Source organism: Leopardus geoffroyi, chromosome B4 (genome assembly GCF_018350155.1).
Source record: "Leopardus geoffroyi isolate Oge1 chromosome B4, O.geoffroyi_Oge1_pat1.0, whole genome shotgun sequence".
NCBI lineage: Eukaryota > Metazoa > Chordata > Mammalia > Carnivora > Felidae > Leopardus > Leopardus geoffroyi.
The window spans coordinates 60,179,973-60,201,551 of record NC_059341.1 but is presented as its reverse complement, the minus strand read 5'-3'; the positions used below and the strand labels follow the sequence as shown (position 1 = coordinate 60,201,551).

Sequence of the window (21,579 nt, the reverse complement as noted above, 5' to 3'; positions counted from 1 at the left end):
TGGTCTTATAAATGGATGAAGTTGAGTTTTAAAAATCATTTATTGGGGCACCTGGGTGGCTCGGTCGGTTAAGCATCTGACTTCGGCTCAGGTCACGATCTCACAGTCCGTGAGTTCGAGCCCCGCGTCGGGCTCAGGGCTGGTGGCTCGGGGCCTGGAGCCTGCTTCCGATTCTGTGTCTCCTTCTCTCTCTGTCTCAAAAATAAATAAAAACGTTCATTCATGCTCTGTCTCTCTCTGTCTCAAAAATAAATAAAAACGTTAAAAAAATTAAAAAAAAATCTTTTATTAAGTCAGGTAAGCTCTAAAAGTAAAAACTAATAATAAAATAACATAATAAAACAATATAAGTAATAATAATGAACATGAATCCCATATCTAAAAATATACTTACTTTGAACCCCGTGCTCTGAAAATGTGTGCGAGAAAAGAAGGTTGCCAGAAAATTCCAGAAATGATCTGCAAATCGATTCCCTCTAAGTCTAGCAAGTGTTTTAGTGATCAGAACCTCAGGAAATGTAGAAGATGAATAGAGGACACCTTTCCTTTGTGTCATGGGAGTAAAAAAAAATTTGTGCAAAAGGAGAAATGAAGCCCATGCTGAAAAATAGCAGTCATTCCAGAGTTACCTTGATTTTACTCTTGCTCATTTAACTCACCCGAGTTTCCATTTTTCAACCCCCTTGACTGGGTGCTGCATTGTAACATGTAATTCCACAAACTCCAACCCACAGGTTTCTGTTTTTCAAGTTCTATAAATTGAATTAAGTTCAGAATCGGGGCACAGTAGACCTTAACTTCAAAATACTGATATTTATCTCTCAGGATGTTTTATAAACTTTCCCCAAGTAAGGTCCCTCTCTAAATCACTCAGGTTTAAGGAATCTGCAACTTTTCATTAGCCATCATCATGGACAGGATGTCCCTAGAACATTGGAAGGCACCTGTATGCCTTGTCTGCTGCCACCCAGCACGTGCGGCAACATCATTTGTGACTCACTGAGTACTAAGTACCAGCTAAATTGGTATGCTGCATCAGTGCCAATAACATTGACTTGAAGACCTTAGGCATATCACGAACACTGCTTTCATAAATGGGAATATTCTCTTAGCCAGGAGAGATCAGGTCTTAAAATTCTGAATTTAAGACACTCCTCTATTGGAGGGAATATTGGAATTTGTTGGTTGAAAGAGTATTTAACTTAATTTTTGAAATTCTTTGAAAGTCTATAAAAGTGGTTCATTTTAAAAGATACCTGGGGTCCCTGGGTGAGTTCATAACAATACATAGAGTGCTCCTATTGGGTGAGTTCAGTTGGTTAAGCGTTCCTCTTGATTTTGGCTCAGGTCATGATCCCACAGTTGTGAGATCAAGTCCGGCACCAGGCTCTATGCTTACAGTACGGAGTCTGCTTGGGATTCTCTCTCTCCCTCTCTCTGCTCCTCTTCCATTCACTCTCTCTTTCTGTCTCTCAAAATAAATAAATAAACATGTTAAAAATAAAAGACACCTGTTACACACGGTCTCTTTCAGTGTTCTGCATTCAAAGCCATTTAATCAAAACTAATCAATTAAAAGATTCTATATAAAACAACAAAGGAAACTTAAATCCTTGACTTCAAAGTTAAATCTTAATTATATTTTAAAGGTCAAAAAAACTAAGGTGACTGTTATTTTATGTTAGATAATTTCTAGTGCTTTTATGTTGTAAATAAAATATTGTTTACAAACATTTTGCTTTCTAGACGTGTATTGCTACTCATGAATCCAATGGGATTGATATCATCATTGCTTTGATTCTAAATGACATAAACCCTCTTGGTAAATATCGAATGGATCTGGTGCTCCAACTAAAGGTAGAGTAAATCCACTATGTGGGGGGGCGGGGATAGGGAGTGACATGTTCTATATAAAACTTGCTTTCTGAATTGACTCTGAATCTTCAAGTAGCTCTTGTAAAACCCCAGATATTATCCTATTTTCAGCTAATGACTTGACAGAAAGGAATAGCAAAAGCACAATGTGCACTAAATTCCTAATGAAATGTCCAACAAGCTTCGAGATAATGTTTGGCTAGAGGGTACTTTACTGAAAGGTCTTTTAAGTAGTTACTTTGTTTCACTACTTCCTTTTGTTTTTATTTTACATTTTTTATTATATAGAGGAAGAGAAGGTGTTAAAAATTCATCATGCCATATATTTTTTAATTCATCTTGCTACAGAATTCTATCTAGCAAGTCACAATGAATTAGACTATTTAAAAAAGGGCTGCATTCTAGTTTTATGGCACTCTTCTTTCTAAAAGTTGTTTTCTTTTAAATCAGAATCTTATTTTTTCCCCAAATACTGTGAGCTATTTTCACACTCCCTTTGAGAAGCTGCCTTAACTTAAGCTGTGCACATACTTCCCAGCAGTTACATTTATCAGAGATCAGGAAGAAAATGGCATTTAAAAAAATTTCCTCAAGTTTTTGTTCAAATGGAAATAGACAAATGAATATACACAAGAAGCTATATAAATCCCAAATGCAAAGGCATGATATTCAATACAGATGAATTATTAAAGACCACATTATTGTGTTTAGTGTTAAAGAGGTAAAAAAAAAATTGGTTGAATACAACTTTTTCTGTAAAGACAGGTCTATCCAATATCACAGCAAATATAATTAAGTTAAACTTTGTGTAGGTAAATTTATGGCTAGGGAGAATAGGAATGACATTTTTATAATTTTGTTTCTTTTTTATTAAAAAAATTTTAAACATTTTTATTTATTTTTGAGACACAGAGAGACAGAGCATGAGCAGAGGGAGGGGCAGAGAGAGAGAGGGAGACACAGAATCCCTAACAGGCTCCCCAGGCTCTGGGCTGTCAGCACAGAGCCCGAGGCAGGGCTTGAACCCATGAACCATGAGATCATGACCTGAGCCGAAGTCGGATGCTTAACTGACTGAGCCACCCAGGCACCCCCATAATTTTGTTTCTAAATATAGATTTAGATATATAATGGAATCATATGTTGTGCTTATGTGAAGATTGTGCTAAGAGCTCCTAATAAGCAAATGTTTCTTTTCATAGATGAGATGAATTTGTATTTTTTTCACTGTTTTCATTGGCAATATGTATAAGCCTTCAGTCTTTCTGTTCATAGAATAGAATGAAGATGATCCTTACATAGATTGAACTTCTATCCTTTTCTTCGTTAACATCATGCTTTAGTTAATGAAGCCAAGCTAGGACCATGTGACGGATAGCTTAGGTTGAGTTACAAGAAAAATGTTTATTTCATCTTATATTCATCTTTAATCATAATTCATAAAAAAACAACATACAGAAGCCTTGACCTTTGGCTTTTAAAGTCCTATATTGGCCTAAAAACTCATTTTTAATTGATATAACTTAATGGAGGGAAATACTGAGTGATTCATCAATTAGAACAAAGTATAGGCATATAGATTATTTACAAATCCAGACCTATTAAAAAACTAAATGATGGGGTATTACTTAACCGTATATAAATGTTTTTATCTATTCAATGAAAATGCTTTTTTGATAAAGGATTATTTAAAATTTCACTTATGTTACTAGGCACTATTATGTATATCTTTTCAAAATATGACAGTTGGCTAAATCAAGATATGTATAAAATACCAGAGGGATGGATTTACCTTGAAATATTTAAAATATAGTCTTCTACTTAAAGAACAAGGCATATATACCTTTCCAAACAACCTATGAAGCTTTATGTATAATGGCCAATATGAGAACAATGTTTTTAAAGCAGAGAAATACAAAGTGACAAATTTTAGGGGGCTTCCATGGGTAGAATGCTTTTAATTATAAATTCTCCATAACATTATAGAGTATGCCATAGCAAAAATGCTAAATTAAGTTTTATTTTATATTAGTCATTCTTAAATTTAATTGCTTAATTATTTATAATTTTAACTGTACTTAATTCTATAGACTCATTTACTATATAGGTTTATGAATTTTTTATTCATATGTCTTATCCTTTCATTTTTAATTTATATTTCATAGCTGATCTGTGACTGTGAAGTGTTGAATTTGTAAATAGGTAGCTTTTTTTTTTTTTTTTTTTTTTTATAAAGGTCCCTAGCTCCCTTTGGAAGAAAATCTTCTGTTAACACTGACACACACATTTGATTTCTTAGTGTATGTAGGCTCTTGTACTTTCAATTTGATTCAGATTTCTGTAGGTCATTTACAAGATTTCTATTCTTCCAACATAGTATAAAAAGCAGATTGGTTGGAAAAAATATCATCTTGCCAATGGTATTCTGAAATTGGATGTATTTTTAAGCTATTATGTACTGGGCCTGCTAAGTAAGGTTCATTAGAGAATACTGTGAGTGTTACCAAGGTTTTAGCTTTAAATTCTGTGGGGTCAGTTCAGATTGGTCTGAGGATCTCAGCTCCACTAATCCTGGAAACTTATTTTTTTTAGGTACGTTGTTTGTATAGGATGCTAGATTATAAAAATGGATTTTTAGGATTTAGTACCAATGCTTAAAAATTGAAAATGGAACAGAAAAAAAATAATGCCACTTCCCTTACAAAATTCTAAAGCTTTTTCAGGACATTGCTACCATCATCATCAGACATCATTGCTACTAATATTAGTCATTTAAAGACAGTCTTTAGGCTGTACTCGTGAAAGAAAAAAGTGGAGAGAATTTAGTATTAAACTACTCAATAAAATTAATTTGTATAAAATTAACAAAATTTATGTAGTGAATGTCTGCATACATCAAGCAACTGATTCAGTTCAAGTTTTTATCCCGTAAGATGTTAATTTTGACTCACTGAGAAATATCTTAAAGCCATTTGGCTCTACTTCTCTTGTGCTCCTATCAAAGATTGTGTGTGGAGGTTGAGATTTTTATCTAAAGAAATATTGCAAAAACACTGTAGAAATATCTCCCAGGTGGTTTTTATCATTTCACAGGTGGCCACAATTCTGGAGCAGTGCTATTGAAAACAGTGTAAAGAAACATCTTCCCACATGTTGAGGATATTGTGCTTTGTGTAATAAGACTTTCTGTAATTCTTTGGATCATAAATCAACTATATCAGAAACATTTTTGGAATCCATAGGTTAAATGTTTGAGAATACATATTTATAAACCAAATTGGAACATTAAAGACAACATAAACTATTTTTAGTCTCTATTAAACAAAATTAGAAAATATTATTCTTCAACAACCCAGATGATAAACATGATGCATATATACTGCCATATAGTGAGACGAATAAACTATTATCAAGAAATTTATATTTTACTTCTAACTTGTGAATTTAGAATTTTAGATTAATTCTCAGCAATTATTGCTTAAATTTATTTAAAGTTTTGGTATGCTAATATGCTAACATGTTACAAACTATTACACCAAATTCTTTGAATTATATACCATTTCTATAAAATACATCGTTGCTACCGGTTCACCTTACTGTCATTTTTTTTAATTGTTTTAAATGTTTATTTTTGAGAGAAAAAGAGAGAGAGCAGGGGAGGGGCAGAGAGAGAGAGAGGGAGACACAGAATCCAAAGCAGGCTGCAGGCTCTGCACTGTCAGCACAGAGCCCAACGCAGGGCTTGAACCCACGAACCATGAGATCATGACCTGAGCTGAAGTCAGATGTTTAACCGACTGAGCCACGCAGGCACCCCTCACCTTACTTCCTTATTAAAATGGCATCATGGCAATGCCTATTTAGAAAATAGTGAAGGAAAATACTATATTTTAATGCATTACGTACGAAGTCAATTTTGTATTTAAAACACCCTCTCACCAATATTTAAAATATTCTTTGTAACATAGCTCTCATGATTCGTTATTTTTATTTCGTGTTGACAATGAAGTAAAGCATTCTATTTAATTTATTTTTTGTTTTTATTTATTTATTTATTTATTTATTTATTTATTTATTTATTTATTGAGAGAGAGCATATGCGTGTGCACATGTGCAGGTGAGCAGGGGAGAGGCAGAAGGAGAGGGAGACAGAGAATCTTAAGCAGGTTTCATGCTCGGTGGATTCCATGACTGTGAGATCATGACCTGAGCCCAAATCAAGAGTTGGATGCTAAACTGACCGAGCCACCCAGGCGCCCCTAAAACATTCTATTTTAAAATGTTAGTTAGCCAAATGAAATTAGCAGTTTAAAATTGTGTTTGTTTTTTTAAAAAATGCTCCTGGTAATGTCAATCAAAACAAATGCAGGGATTGTTAATCCATGAAATAGACTTTTCATGTGCATTAACTAAATCTGTATCTCTAGAACAATGCCTCCAAGCTTTTGCTGGCCATCATGGAAAGCAGACACGACAGTGAGAATGCGGAAAGAATTCTTTTTAACATGAGACCCAGAGAACTGGTAAGAAAACTTTTGAAACTGTGCTAATAGTGTGCATCCAAAAAGGGACAAATTTGTAGTATGCATGTCATGAAACAAGTCTAGTGGCTTTCACTGCTCTACCAGGCATGATGGCACATCACAACCTACCTTTAAAACCTACTCAGGAGGTCCCATGATGCAAAAGGCCTTTGTGATTTGGGTCCTTACTTCATTGGTTTTATCCACTCTAAGCACTTTTCTTTTATTTTAAGTTTATTTATTTTGAGTGAGAGAAACAGATAGAGAGTGCATGAACAGGAGAGGGACAGAGAGAGAGAGGGAGAGAGAGAATCCCAAGCAGGCTCCATGCTGTCAGTGCAGAGCCCGATGTGGGGCTCAATCTCACAAACTGTGAGTTCATGACCTGAGCCACAACCAAGAGTTGGACAGTGAACTGGCCGAGCCACCCAGACGTTCCTCTAAGTACTTTTCTTAATCAAACTGTCACAGTCTATTAAACTTGTCTGCAAATTCTTTTTGCCAGAAAAAAAAGCAAGTTTTCTTTAGTTTGTGTATTGGAATATTTGAGAAAGGTATGTGAAAAATGTTTGTACTCCTCGAAAATTTTATTTATATCTCTTTCTGAACAATAAGAATAAAACCAATTCCTTCTGTGCTTGTTTGTATCATTGAAATGTTACACTATGCTTGGCCTAAAGAAAATTATCTGAAGACTTGACTGGGGATTCCACAGAGATCATTAGTGTGTCTTCTTATTGTAGAAGTTATATTTTCCTCCTCGCTTGTAACATAAAAATTTTGAAGTAATATCAGCATGCTTTAAAAGCACTGGGCTTCTTTTTTTTTTTTTAATTTTAATTCCAGTATATTTAACATACAGCGTTATTTTAGTTCCAGGTGCACAATATAGTGATTGAACAATTCCATGCATCATCCAGGGCTGTTCATGACATGTGCCCTCCTTAATCCCCACCACCTATTTCACCGCCCCCCCCCCCCCCATCATCTCACTTCTGGTAACCATAAGTTTGTTCTCTATAGTTAAGAGTCTGTTTCTTGGTTTGCCTCTCCCCTTTTGTCCTTGAAAGCATGGGGTTTCAAAAGCATTGCTCTCTCTTTAATAGTGAGGAATGAAGTTGAGGAGGGCAGATAAAAATGTAAGATACAGTTTTATTTAACATATATTTACTGAGAGCCTCATATCTGTAGGTAGTGGACGAAGAGGACCAAGACATTCTCTATTCTTATGGTTAAATGGGGCTAAGAGTTACATGTTCATTCAACAGCAGCAATGTACAATAGCCCTCTGCCTACAACACCTTATTCTCAACATCCACTTCCTTCTTGTGGCCCCCCCATCAGTCTCTTGCCTGAGTTCGTGTCCCTAGTGTGTGCTCACTAGGTGCCTCACACTTAGTGCTGCTGTAGAACTGTTGTGTTCACCTCTTGATGTACTGACTCTCCCGCTGGACAGTAAGTTCCTTGAGAGCATATACTGTGTTGTACCCACTGTTGGGTCCTCAGTACAGAGGACGACGTCCAGCACCATTTGTCCCTGTACCTAGTGGAAGCTTAATAAATAACGGATGTGTCTCAGGGTTCTAGAGTTGCCTAATTCATTGGAACTTTGGCATTGTCAGTATTCAAACATCAAAGCAAAAATGTTCAAGGAAGACAGAAAATATTGTTCATGTTTATTTAAATAAAGATGATTTCTTATTTTTTTTTTCAACGTTTATTTATTTTTGGGACAGAGAGAGACAGAGCATGAACGGGGGGAGGGGCAGAGAGAGAGGGAGACACAGATTCGGAAACAGGCTCCAGGCTCTGAGCCATCAGCCCAGAGCCTGACGTGGGGCTCGAACTCACGGACCGCGAGATCGTGACCTGGCTGAAGTCGGACGCTTAACCGACTGCGCCACCCAGGCGCCCCTAAATAAAGATGATTTCTAAGGCCATTTTCATTTATAGTTCTTTCATAGTTTTCAAGTCTTTAGAAGTGTTCCAGTTTTTAAAATTATGTTATTTAAAAAAAATTTTTTTAATGTTTATTTATTTTTGAGACAGTGGGAGACAGAACGCTAGTGGGGCAGGGGCATAGAGAGGGGGAGACACAGAATCTGAAACAGGCTCAAACCCACGATGCAGGGCTCAAACACACGAACTGTGAGATCATGACCTGAGCCGAAGTCGGACGCTTAACCGACTGAGCCACCCAGGTGCCCCAGAAGTGTTCCAGTTTTTCATTATACCTCATAGACAACGTAAAATGCCTGTTCTTCCTATTTGTTTTTTTGATAGGTGGATGTGATGAAGAACGCCTATAACCAAGGATTGGAATGTGACCGTCGGGATGATGATGGAGGAGATGACAGTGTTTCCCCAAAAGATGTTGGACACAATATCTATATTCTGGCCCATCAGGTATCACATTTTATGTCCAATATTATTTTGTTAATCTTAACAGTTGTGTTTTGTGCCATGGCTTGTTATATTTTCATGTTCTGGTCCCTTCATTTCTTCAGCACCTGCCCCCTTGTTCTGGGCCAAGGAGAAGGAAATGCTCTCAGAATGCCCAGTTGTGTTCCGGGAGTTATGCTAGGGGCTGATCTACAAGAAAATGATACTTGCCACCAAAAACTGCTGGGCCAGGAGGGAGGAAACAGTCCCAGGTCAGAGCCTGAAAAATAGGAAAACCATGGCAACTAATGGAAGTTTGAAGGAGAGAGGAGGAGAGGCTGAGAAGATAGTGTGAAGGAAGGGGGTATGTTCAGGTCTAATCAGGATAAACCTTGAGGATGGCTTTTGGCCTCTTGGAGTTGTAGGTCGGCATGTTTCATACAGAAGCTGTAAGTATCAGCCTGTAATTAGTTTCCATTGGACTTCTAACAGATATTAGGCTAAATTTTAAATTCTTTTAGAGGAACCATTTTCATTTTATAGTACCTCATGAAAATAGGTGCTTAGTAAGTGTTGTTTGATGAATTTAATTTTATTAACATGAAGATCAATTTGAAATTTGTATCTTCTAACACAGATTTGTTTAAAAGTTAAAAATATTGAATGCACAATGCCAATTTGATTTTTTCCATAGTAGCTTCTTTTTTTTTTTTTTTTTTTACAGGTTAAAGTCCAAACTTTCTGGACTTTCCCAGTCTTTCTCTCCAGTCATTTTCTCACATTGTCAACCTCTCCCTCTTCCTTCTTCCCATACATCTTAACAGTTAATTGAACAGACATTGGTAGATATAAAGTAGGATCCTGAGTACATTTATTTATTTTTACTTTTTTTATTTTTCCAGTTTTATTGAGATATAATTGACATATACAGCACTATGTAAGTTTAAGGTGTTGAAAGGTTGCTCTTTAGACACTTCTTGCCCTTCTCTTCTTTGTATAACTATCTAATATACGTAAACTTGAGTATAACTTTTACAAAAGATTCTGGGAAGGTGTCACATTCTAGGATATATTAACAAAAGAGGTTGCTCTGTTTTTTTTTTTAATACATGTCAATCACTGACAAGATTTTTGGGTCTCTCATAGTATAGCAAAATGCATATATAGAATGGAAACAGGTAAGGGAAGATAGATTATAGCTAGAAAGACAAAGGAGGATTTTAGATATTGAAGGATGAAGGACAGAATGAAGGGCAAGTTGAAGGAAGTAGAACACAGAGGTTTAGGATGTGGAAAAGGTGTTTTTGAGAGAAAGAGAAATTCAGATGATAGGAATTGAGTCAGTCTAGAAAAGGAGTGACTAAAGATTGAATGTGAATGGAAAGAAAAATAATCACAGGCTGAGAATGAAAATCAAATTGGCTACTAGAATAAGTAGAGAAACCTGATGGCCCAACATGGACTTGGGCAAGGAGTTATTTCACAAGCTGTAGCATGGTGGAAGGAAAACAACAAGGAAGAATGGGCCAGAGTGAGCAGTGAAAATTTTAGAAGAAGGAAGTAGAGGAGTCCAGCCACCCATGTGCTCTTGACTGAAGGCTAATTTTGCTCTGTCTGGAGAGGCTGTCCCCTCTGCCCGAGTGAGCAGTTACACGAACAAGTCCTGACCTTGCAGCCTTTCAATGGGAAATGAACAACCAGACCAGCTAAGGCAGCCTTGGAACCAGTAGAATGGCAGATGTTTGAACCAATCACCCAGATCCATGAAGAGGAGGTTTAAAAATGCAGCCTCAGATTACCAGTATAATGTGTGTAATGGTAAAAATGTCAAGGTCAAGAAGAGACTTTTCTAGGTCAGTTCATTTTTAAGCAGACTAAGTATAAGAGTAGAGAATACAAATTTTAAAAACAGGCTATGGGGGATGTTGAAAAGAATGAAGAATGAGAATAAAGAATGCAAGAGCTAGTCACAGATTGAAAGGTAATGACACAAAATACAAACAATGTTAAAAGCGAAGATGGTGCAAGGGTCAATGGTCTTGATGGATTTAAGTTTATGACAGTTCTTGAAGAGAATAGCTTAGATTCAAAAATTATGGTGGAGTTGTCCAAAAGTGGGAGTTCAGAAGTAGTAAAAAAAAAAAAAGGGAACAAGGGGATAAAAACAACTTACTGAAACAAAGAGATAAAATTACAGATGTGAAAATGGCTTGCATGGATATGTAGAGGTTTCTCAATTTCACAAAGCCAAAACGTTGAAAAGCAATAGTTTGCAGAACCAGGATGGTACAGTGTGGATATACATAAATGAAGCCAGATTTCAGGAAGAGGGAGTACATCAGAGGGGTAAAGGGAAGGAGATTCTGAATTGCTGAACACTCTAAGCCTTGTGATTAAATTGTTAAGAGTAAATATGAAATGAGAGTCCATGCACATTCTTCTAGGAACTCAAAACGGGGTAGGAATGGCAAAATATATGGAATGGGGTATGTGCAACTGACAGTGTCGGGTTACGCAACTGTCCTCTTATTTAGTTACAGTGACGCAGAACATTGTTACCTTATTACTTTTAAATGCATTCTCTTGGGTGACTCTTCCCACCATCTTTTAATGAAAAATTCAGTTTTCACTCATAGAAGAGAATCCTCTGTGCTCTTTTGATCTTTCCACAAGTGACTCCTTCAGCTTTCTCTAGGCTTGGGTGTTATATCTGGTTAAGTGCATTATGAATCTGTTACCCAAACAGCTCCCTCACCGAAGCACAAATGCAAAGAGCAGGGGGTGTATACTTGGCTTCAGGAGGAGCCACGTAGCTGTGCTCCAAGGGTTTGGTGGAGCCCAGGTTTCAGTGCTTTCATTGTGGACATGGAATTATTTGCCTCCTGAACACTGATGACCATGCAGATTGGTTTCTGCCTTTGCACAGTTCAGTAATTCTAAAGCCAAGGTTCAACTTCCTCCTTGTTTTACTATAATCATCTTTTGTACAGACAGTTTATTTTGGTACACTGAGACTTTCAATTTTTGTTGTTATTCTTTTCATGGTAGTGAGGTAGTTCTGCTTTTCTGCCATGACATCCTTTTTGGCCCTTCCTGTGGTTGGTGTTACAAGAAACAAATAATGCTTCTTGTAAGTGTCTTGTCTGATCTACATAATACTATAAATACATCAAAAAGGGAATTTCTTAAGTTCTAATACTATGCTGTGTGCAGAGAATTTCCTTAAAATTCAGCTATGTGTCCTTTTTGATTTTCTGTCCTCCACATGTTCTCCTTACGCATTTCTGTCTCTTCTTTCTGCTGTGGTCTTGTTCTTTTATATTTTGCTTTCTTCCTGTTCCTTCTCCCATTTATTTCTCTCTTTCTACAGAATAGTCACTACCTGCAATCTAGGACATTCTTCAGTGCTTTGTATATGTTAAACTTGTATTAAACCATATTGCTTTTCTGATCCAATGTAGCAATTTCTGTTTTTTGTGTCTGAAAATTTTTTTAATTTTATTTTCCCCCAAACCTTATTGAGATATAATTGACACATAACACTGTATAAGTTTAAGGTGTATAATGTGTTGATTTGGCACATTTGTGTGTTGCAAAATGATTACCACCAACCATTAGCTTCATCTCATTGCATCATTATTTCTTATTTGCTGGGAACATTTAAGGTATACTCTCTTGGCAACATTCAAGTATATGATACAGTATTATTAGCTATATTCACCACTCTATACATTAGATCCCTGGAACTTGTTAATCTTATAACCGTACATTTGTATCCTTTGACCAACATCTTCTTATTTTTCCCACCCCCAACCCCTGGCAACCATACTTACACTGTTTCTATGAGTTCCACATTTTTAGATTCCACGGGTAAGAGATCATATGATATTTGTCTTTCTCTGACTTATGTAACTGAGCATAATGCCCTCAGGGTCCATCCAGGTTGTTGCAAACGGCAGGATTTCCTTCTTTCTTAGAGCTAAATAGTATTCCATTGTGTAAATATATACACCACCACCTATGTTGTTTCCATATCTTGGCTATTGTAAATAATGCTGCAGTGAACATGCGAGACCTTCTATTTTTTTTTTAATTTTTTTTAACGTTTATTTATTTTTGAGACAGAGAGAGACAGAGCATGAACGGGGGAGGGTCACAGAGAGAGGGAGACACAGAATCTGAAACAGGCTCCAGGCTCTGAGCTGTCGGCACAGAGCCGGACGTGGGGCTCGAACCCATGGACCATGAGATCGTGACCTGAGCCGAAGTCAGACGCTTAACCGACCAAGCCACCCAGGCACCCCGCGAGACCTTCTATTTTAATACCTACCAGAACTAAGATTTATATGGAGAAACTCCTGTCTCATGAGGCAAGAAAGAATGGATCATTATAACTGGCTATATGAAATTATTTTTAAAATATAGGTTTTAAAAGTTTTAGTAAGCATTTCCCTATGTCACTAAATGGTCTTTGAAAACATAATTTTAATGTGTGCATAATCATTCATCATTTGAATGTACCGTAATTTATTTAATCACTCCTATTGTTGGACATTTAGATTTCTAATGTGTTGGTATTATAAATTATGCTATGATTAACATCCTCATACATTAATCTTTGTCTGCTACACTGATTACTTCCCTAGGATAAATTCCAAGAAGTTTAATTACTAGGTCACAGGATAGGAACTATTTTATGGTTCTTGATGCATATCATAAAATTGTTTTTCACAATGTGTGATGGTATTAATTTTACTGAATCCTAAAATTACTACCGTTTAAAAAAATATTTGCCAAACTTATAGTGTTTGGAACATAGTGACCACTCCGCAAATATTTGTTAAATGAGTTAATCAATTATAGATGAAAGGGGATCTCATTAAAAAAAATTTAGTTAACATTTATTCATTTTTGAGAGACAGAGAGAGACAGAGCATGAGCAGGGGAGAGGCAGAGGGAGAGAGGGAGACACAGAATCCGAAGCAGGCTCCAGGCTCTGAGCCATCAGCATAGAGCCCCATGCAGGGCTTGAACTTACAAACCGTGAGACCGTGAACTGAGCCAAAGTCGGACGTTTAACCGACTGAGCCACCCAGGTGCCCCGAAAGGGAATCTCATTTTAATTCACATCTTTTGGATTATAAATAAAATGGACTATCTTTTAATGCTATTTGATATTTCTATTTTCTGTGAATTATTTGAAAATGTGTTTATCCATTCTTCTGACAGCGTCCATTTTTTGTTAGTGAATTTTAATTAACAGTAACAAATCTTAGTCATAGTAGTTATATCTACTTTTTCCTGATTAATTTGCTTTTTAATGTTTTTTTTTTAAACGTTTATTTTTGAGACACAGAGAGACAGAGCATGAACGGGAGAGGGTCAGAGAGAGGGAGACACAGAATCTGAAACAGGCTCCAGGCTCTGAGCTGTCAGCACAGAGCCCGATGTGGGGCTCGAACTCACGGACCGCGAGATCATGACCTGAGCTGCTTTTTAATGTTTTAATGATAGGTTTCTTCTGCCACGTTGAGATCTCTTAAACACTCACCTAGATTTTCTTCTGGTGTATAATGAATTCAGTTTTGTATTTGATTATATAATCTTTCCATGTCATAATGCAGAAATAATAAAAAAGTAAGTTCTGACGCTAAGTTATCTCTGAAGATACAGTCTCAGATTTAGTAGTAACAGCAGTCCATGAGGACAGGGATCATAGGAGTCATGTGAGTGTGGTGTAGAGCATGGGTCACAGAGACAGCTTTAGCAGAAGAGGTCAGGGCCAACTCCAGACCACCTTCAGGGTCAGTCGGCGCATGTGACTGAGTGCTGAGGGAGCAGGTGAGGCTGGGACAGTCTGGTGATCCTCGTCCAAAGCAGGCAACCATTACTCACCTCTGCTGACTTTCCAATTGGGATTGTAGGCCCTAGATTTCCACTTCTTTCAACATTTCAACAGAAACCTGAATTTTGAAATTTTTGAAAAATGTAAAATCTTTTAATTTTTAAATTTGACAACTCATTCAGTATTTAAAAAAAAAAAAAAAAAAAAACATGAGCAGTCCAAACAAAGCTCGCCAGCAAGTGGAACGTAGCCCATGAGCCATAGTTTGCCACTTATGGAAAAGAGGATCCAAATTTCTCATTTATTCTTCATTCAATTGCATGGATTTCTTGCGTGCTTACTAGATGGCAGGCACTGTGCTAGATGGTAGGAGTACAGCAGTGGAAACTAAGAGATCAGCTCTCAGGGAATTTACATTCTGACTGGGAGCAATGAAGAGTAGAGAAACCAGAAAGACAGGAGAGTGTGATATAAGCTCTGTGGTGAATGAGAACAGGGTGTGATGAAAGACAGTGGCGAAATGCCATTGTAGATTGGGGATCAGGAGGGTTTTCTCTGAGGAGCTGAAATTGAAGCTAGCTCTAAGTGAGAAAGCTAATGCCAGCGGTATGAAATGGGGAGGGTGGGGGACATCCCAGAGGAGAGAGTGGCTTGAAAGTGGCAATGAGCTTGGCGTGTTTAGAGGGACAGAAGATCTGTGAGGCTAGACCCTCAACCAGCTGTTAGCACTCAAATATTATAATAATCACGTACAGTGTACCTAAGTCTCCTTTTTTATAAGATAGTCATTCAAGAGTATTCATTGAGCACCTCTTACATTAGGCATCGTTTCAGTTGCTAAAATGGAAAGATGAATAAAGATGCCATCAAGGAGCTCACAGTTAAGAGCTCGCAGCTCTGTCTAACAGGGGGATAGATAAATCATAATTTAATATGCTTTTGTTAAAATGGAAGCATGCACAAAATACATTTTCCCTAAGAGTCAGGAGAGGGTTCATGGAAGAGGCAACTTCACTTGAACTGAATCTTGAAGGATAGATAAAGGGGGAAGACGTTCCATCAGAGGCAACAAGTTCTGCAAAAATGCACCATAGATATTTTAGAGGAAGGAACTTCTTTGGGGAAAACTGGTAGGGCTCTTGTGTGATAGCTGCTCATGTCTTTATAAGAAATGAATTGTAATCATTTGAATTAAATCAACATCTTTGATAACTGTGAAGACCTTGATTATAGGCATTTAACAAATGTATGAATGAATGAATGAAAAATGAATAAACGAATGAATTAATGACTAAGACATGATGTACTCTAAAACGTCAGTGTTTATAATTTCAGTATTATAATTAAAAAACTGAATAAATGTAATTTCTTGTTATCATCGTCATCCTTATCATGATCAAAACTAATGATAAATGTTTCCACTGGAATATAAATTCTGTGTGCACAGGCAGTATTTTTTTTCTCATCCTGTGTCAGCTACACCTTAGCATATAGCACATACTCAAGATGAGGTTGGGGGAATAATTTCTTGCAAAAATGCATGCAGGCTGATATTATTATTATGTAATACAGGTACTATGTAGGATTAATAGAAATAATCCTACCAAACTGGTATTAGCTTTCTGGGAGCCAAGATCTTATTCAACTTTGATGGAGTTTTTAATTCTGTAGATCACCCTTTACCAATCATATCAGCAAACTCTACATAGATAGACACAGCCCTATAATATTTTCCAGGCACTTTTCTTACTTTTGTTCATGATGCCACCTCAGAACTAATAAAATATCTCCTTCTCTTAAAACTCATTTTAGTACTACATTAGTTTTTCTAAGGTTTCAAATTGAGATGCACTTACCCCATTTCTTAGATGAATCCAACCAACAATGATCTTCTCTTTGTATTGAATTCCTACTGCTGTAATGTTCACCCCAAACTGCATACATACTTTCATAATAGCCTATGCTGTATATCACCCTAGAATTGTTCTTTGTTTCATATGTGTAGGTCTTGGCTACTTAATTAGTAGTAGAATCTCCAAATCGGGGCACCCATGAGGCCTCATTTAAAAAAATGAAAGGAAACTTTCCACAAAGAAAAATATCTTGGGGGAAAAATACTTGACATATTAGATTTAAATCCTTTAATGGGCACCTACATATCTTTCACCAAGCAACAAAGACTCTTTGGATTACTTCCACTTACATGACCTCTCAAATTCATGGTTAATGGGAGTAATAAAAAATGCAATCCAGGAAATGGATTGAAATTGGACTCTCTAATTGTTAGTTTGGTGTAAGGATCATGAAGCCAAGTTCAGTGGAAGCAATTATTTTTCTGCTTAACATTTCACGTTTGGTAGATATATATTTATTTCTGAGTGACATAATTGTTATGTTACAGCATCAATCTGAATTCTAGCAACTTAGAAAGCCTTTGCCATATCTTGGCTCCTTCTTATGTCTGCTCTGATTTCAACCATATCCACTGAATTCAAAGTCTAATAGGAAAGCTGGAGATATCAGGCAGGGGTGCTTCTATATGTATTTTTTTTTCCATGCAGAAAAATACATAGCATTTCCTAACATATTTTAAACGCTTGGATTGTTACACTGTCCCCAATAGAAGACAGTATCTCTTTCTTTCCTTTCAGGAGAGAGAGAACGAATGGTAAGGAATAGTCATCATGTTTCAAGGAATAGGGTTCTTAAATTTTTTTTTTAAGTTTATTTATTTACTATGAGAGAGAGCGAAAGTGCGAGTCAGGAAGGGGCTGAGAGAGATAGATAATCCCAAGCAGTCTCTGGACTGTCAGTGCAAAGCCCAAACTGGGGCTCGAATTCATGAACCTCTTGATCATGACCTGAGCCAAAGTTGGAAGCTCAACCAACTGAACCACCCAGGCGCCCCTTAAATCTTTTTTATTTTAATTAAAAAAAATTTTTTAATGTTTTATTTATTTTTGAGAGAGAGAGAGAGAGAGAGAAACAGAGCGTGAGCAGGGGAGGGGCAGAGAGAGAGGGAGACACAGAATCTGAAGCAGGCTCCAGGCTCTGAGCCGTCAGCACAGAGCCTGACGCGGGGCTCAAACTCACAAACAGTGAGATCATGACCTGAGCTGAAGTCGGACGTTTAACTGACTGAGCCACCCAGGCACCCCTTTTTAAAAATTTTTTAATGTTTATTTATTCTTGAGAGAGAGCGAGAGTGGGGGAGGGGCGAAGAGCGAGGGAGACACAGAATCCCAAGCAGGCTCCAAGCTCTGAATGGCAGCACAGAGCCTGACGTGGGGCTTGAACTCATAAGCCGTGAGATCTTGACCTGAACCAAAGTTGGACACACAACCAACTGAGCCACCCAGGCACCCCAAATCTTTTTTTTTTAATGTTTGTTTATTTTTGAGAAAGAGAGAGAGAGAGCGAGAGGCAAAGAAAGAGGGAGACAGAGGATCCAAAGCAGCCTCTGCACTAACAGTGAGCCTGTTGTGGGACTTGAACTGGTGAACCTTGAGATTATGACCTGAATAAGATCTTGACCTGAGTGAGATTATGACCTGAGCTGAAGTCAAATTTAACTGACTGAGCCACCTAGATGCCCCTCAAGGACTAGGATTCTTAATGTTATGTTATGCTGAAGGAATTTGCTGGATGTCCTGATAGTCCTCATTAATCCATTTTCTTTTCCTTAAGTATTTGACCTCAGAGCTGCCATTGCTTGAGCTATATTCATTTTAAAGGATGCGCATATACATACCCTAAGTAGCTAAATTTTAATTTTTACTGATGTGGAATGAAATGTATATATTACTCAGACTACTTAAAATGTTTTCCTTAGAGACTTCGCCACTCACCTCTTTGCAATTTCTATTTTGTTATGTTAATATATAGTAATCAGCATTGCTTCGTTTACTTTATTTGTAGAAACAGAAGGATGGGTTTGTAATTGGATACATAACTTCCATCTTTATTATCTTTGAAGGGTTTTAACTGATTTACAATTACTTCATCTTTATTATTGCTTGTAGTGCAAAAAGTAGAAAACACAGCTGGGCTTTTCAGCTCACAGAGGCACTTGTAACTCAGTAATATGTTGGCTAGAATATTATACAAATAGCTTAGTTGTTATTCACCCTCCATTTTCTCCATTAGCTGATTACGTCACTCAACTTCTCTGACTTTACCTTTCTTGTCTATAAAAATCTGAGGGGTATCCATCAACTGTGTTTCCAGAGTAAACTTTCAGAGACTTTTATGGACACTTAGAGAATAGTTGGAACATGATGGCTCTTTTACCGGATTAGATTATGTTTTAAATAATGTAACAGAGAAACTAACCAGCTACTGGATATTTATGTATTTATTTATACCTTTCCTACTCACGAAAGGAATCTGAGGTCAAGTAAGAAATGCACTTGTATAATTAGACTGTTAGAATTCAAGATCAAAAGCCCTGAGAAGGAAAAGGAATCTAAGTATGCTAAGGGTCTTGGCTGATATTCTTACTGCTTATCAGTAGGACTCTGAGCTTCTTGGTAACCAAGAGTGAAAAATCATGTGCAATACAATTAACATCTATACAGTTCGTTAATGGCCAACTTTTTTCTGGTATTTAATTCTAAAAGAAAACTGTAAGGGCATAGGACAGCATGGTAGACAGTGTTTTCTAAGCAGTTCTACAGAACACACCAGATTTTATACAAGTGCACAGAGCTGTTTTTCAGTCTTCGGGGATGAATAATGTTCAGCATTTCTGAGTTACAATCAAAAGTGAGTATAAATAAACTGGAAGTATTTACAGTACAATAGTCATTGTGAAAGTAGATATGTAAGGTCACTTCGTAGAGAGACTTCGATAATGTAGAAACTTTCCAATATGTAAACTTAGTAGAAAAAAACCTTTTCTAACGTCAAGAGATTATTTTACTAAAATCGCAGAAAACGGACTAACTTTAATTGCCCAGCTACATGAAGAAAAACTATTGTTAAGTCTTGGCAACAGATATGTAGACATATAAGCAACTGAAGGAACTTTGCCTGAAAACTTAACATGATTGTAAGTTTTCTTTTCTAAAAGAAATTCTTTTCTAAAAAAAAATTCGGGATCAACTATTTTCCCCCTACCAAAAGATATTTTTCTGTGTTGCCTTCACAAAGCAGTTTGAGGTAATAAAATACATGATTATTAACTAATGCTACTTTGAGCATTAATTATTCTGTGTTTCTTGGCAACCAAGGCAAAGAGAAATACTTTACATGATTCATATATAATGCAAAAAAACAACAACAAAAAGCCACTCCTGTTGATTATTAGTGTAGCACAAAATTTCTTTGCACTTAATTTTAAGAGGAATTTATTGAGGGAACCCTCGTGTAGTAATATTAATTTTTGGTGGTGTGACAGAGGTTGGGATTAGCAGGCCTTTCTCACTAGTATAATTTGGAAATAAAAAATGCCTCTCAGACACCAAATTAAAAAAAAAAATAAAAATCTTGTTGTATCCTGTTGCCATACATTCTCTGTAGTAAAAAAAGTAAGCAGATTTTCAATTAAAATTTTCATGTAATATAAAGGTTGAAAATTTTTTCGATCACAGCCCATGCGTCCGGCATCTACATGGAGCCTGGTGCACAGGAAGTGCTCCATAGACATTAAGTCTCATCAGAATTCCTTTTATAACTTTCCCCAGCTAAATTCATTCTTAATTCATTCTTTATTCAGTGCATATTTACTGGTTACCTGCTGTAACCAGGCTCTGTTCCATGCTCGGGATAAAGTAGTGAGCAGACAGACGAAAATCCCTCCCCTCAATGAGCTTGCATTCTCAATGAGGATAGGTCTCTCCTTGTGACTACATCATTTGCTCCTTTCGGGGGCAGATAATCTACAGGGATCATTTGTGCCATGGACATGAAGATTAAGGTGTGCAAATGAGATATAGTCTCTACCCTCATGAAATTTACCATTCGTTACAGGGAGACATAAAAACAATCACAGTGTGGCAGCTCCTGTAGAATATGTATATCTGGAGTGCCCTGGGGTGTCAGGTTAGGAGTGGGCCTCGGAAAGTGAGCTGGTGGCAGAGACAGGGGAAGAGCCAGAGGAATAGAGAGAGAACAATTTCTTTCTATACTCGATCATTCCGTCATTTGCTCAGCATTCAAGCATGAAAATCTGCTTCTCTAAAGCCCCTAGTCCACTGGGCCATTACTCTGCTCCCTTTTATACCAAAACTTCTCAAAAGATTGTACACAATTGCTATCTCCAATTCTTCTCTTTCTCTTCTCTCTGGAATCCATCCCTGCGAGGCTTTCATCCTCAGCATGGCACCAAAACAGCTCATGGTGAGGTCACCAGTGACTGCCGTCTTGTTACATCTAATTTGTTCTCATTCCTCATCTTATCTAGCCTGTCACTAACATTTGACACAGTGAGTCACTCTCTTCTTTTTGAAATAATTCCTCCACTTAGCTTTCACACAGCACAGTTTCCTGGTCTTTCTGCTTCCTTATTGGCCCTTCTCAATTTCTCTTACTGGTTCCTATTGCTCTCTCCTGCTTCTGTCACAAGTGTTCTAGTCAGTGTGTTCTAGGACTCATTCCATGGATCTCTTGTCTCCTCAATTGACACTCACTCCCGAGATAATCTCATTCAGTCACGTGACTTTAAACACCAGCTGTACCACAATAAGTCCCAAATTTATATCTTCGGCGTGGGCCTCTCTTCTGAACACCGGACTGGTACATCCAACTGCTTGTTTGAGATCTGCATCTAAATGTCTTTTTAGGCATCTCACACTTTACATATCCATAATGGAAATCTAGATTTCCCAGTTTTTCTAACTCTGATGCAAATCCAGGCACTGTGACTCCAGAACCTGAGCTTCTTATCATTACTTTACCCCGTCTGTTCCTGGATGTTTCCACTGCACACTGTGCTTACATCTACCAGTGAATTAT

The 21,579-nt window shown here is 37.1% G+C and overlaps 1 protein-coding gene across 7 annotated transcripts in view; it reads left to right on the top strand.

Moving 5' to 3' along the window:
- Window positions 1–21,579, top strand: part of ITPR2 (inositol 1,4,5-trisphosphate receptor type 2) — a 508,939-nt gene that overhangs the window by 350,670 nt on the left and 136,690 nt on the right. For 6 of the 7 annotated variants that reach the window (XR_006708628.1, XM_045463013.1, XM_045463012.1 and 3 more), the window contains 3 exons: window positions 1,747–1,857; window positions 6,303–6,398; window positions 8,682–8,804. Coding sequence is in view for 6 of the 7 variants with exons in the window: in XM_045463013.1 (XP_045318969.1) it covers window positions 1,747–1,857; window positions 6,303–6,398; window positions 8,682–8,804 (330 nt within the window). In the remaining variant the exon portion in view is untranslated. Of the gene's footprint in view, window positions 1–1,746; window positions 1,858–6,302; window positions 6,399–8,681; window positions 8,805–8,905; window positions 9,289–21,579 lie in introns of those variants that run through there. The other variant, XM_045463017.1, reaches the window with a different exon arrangement.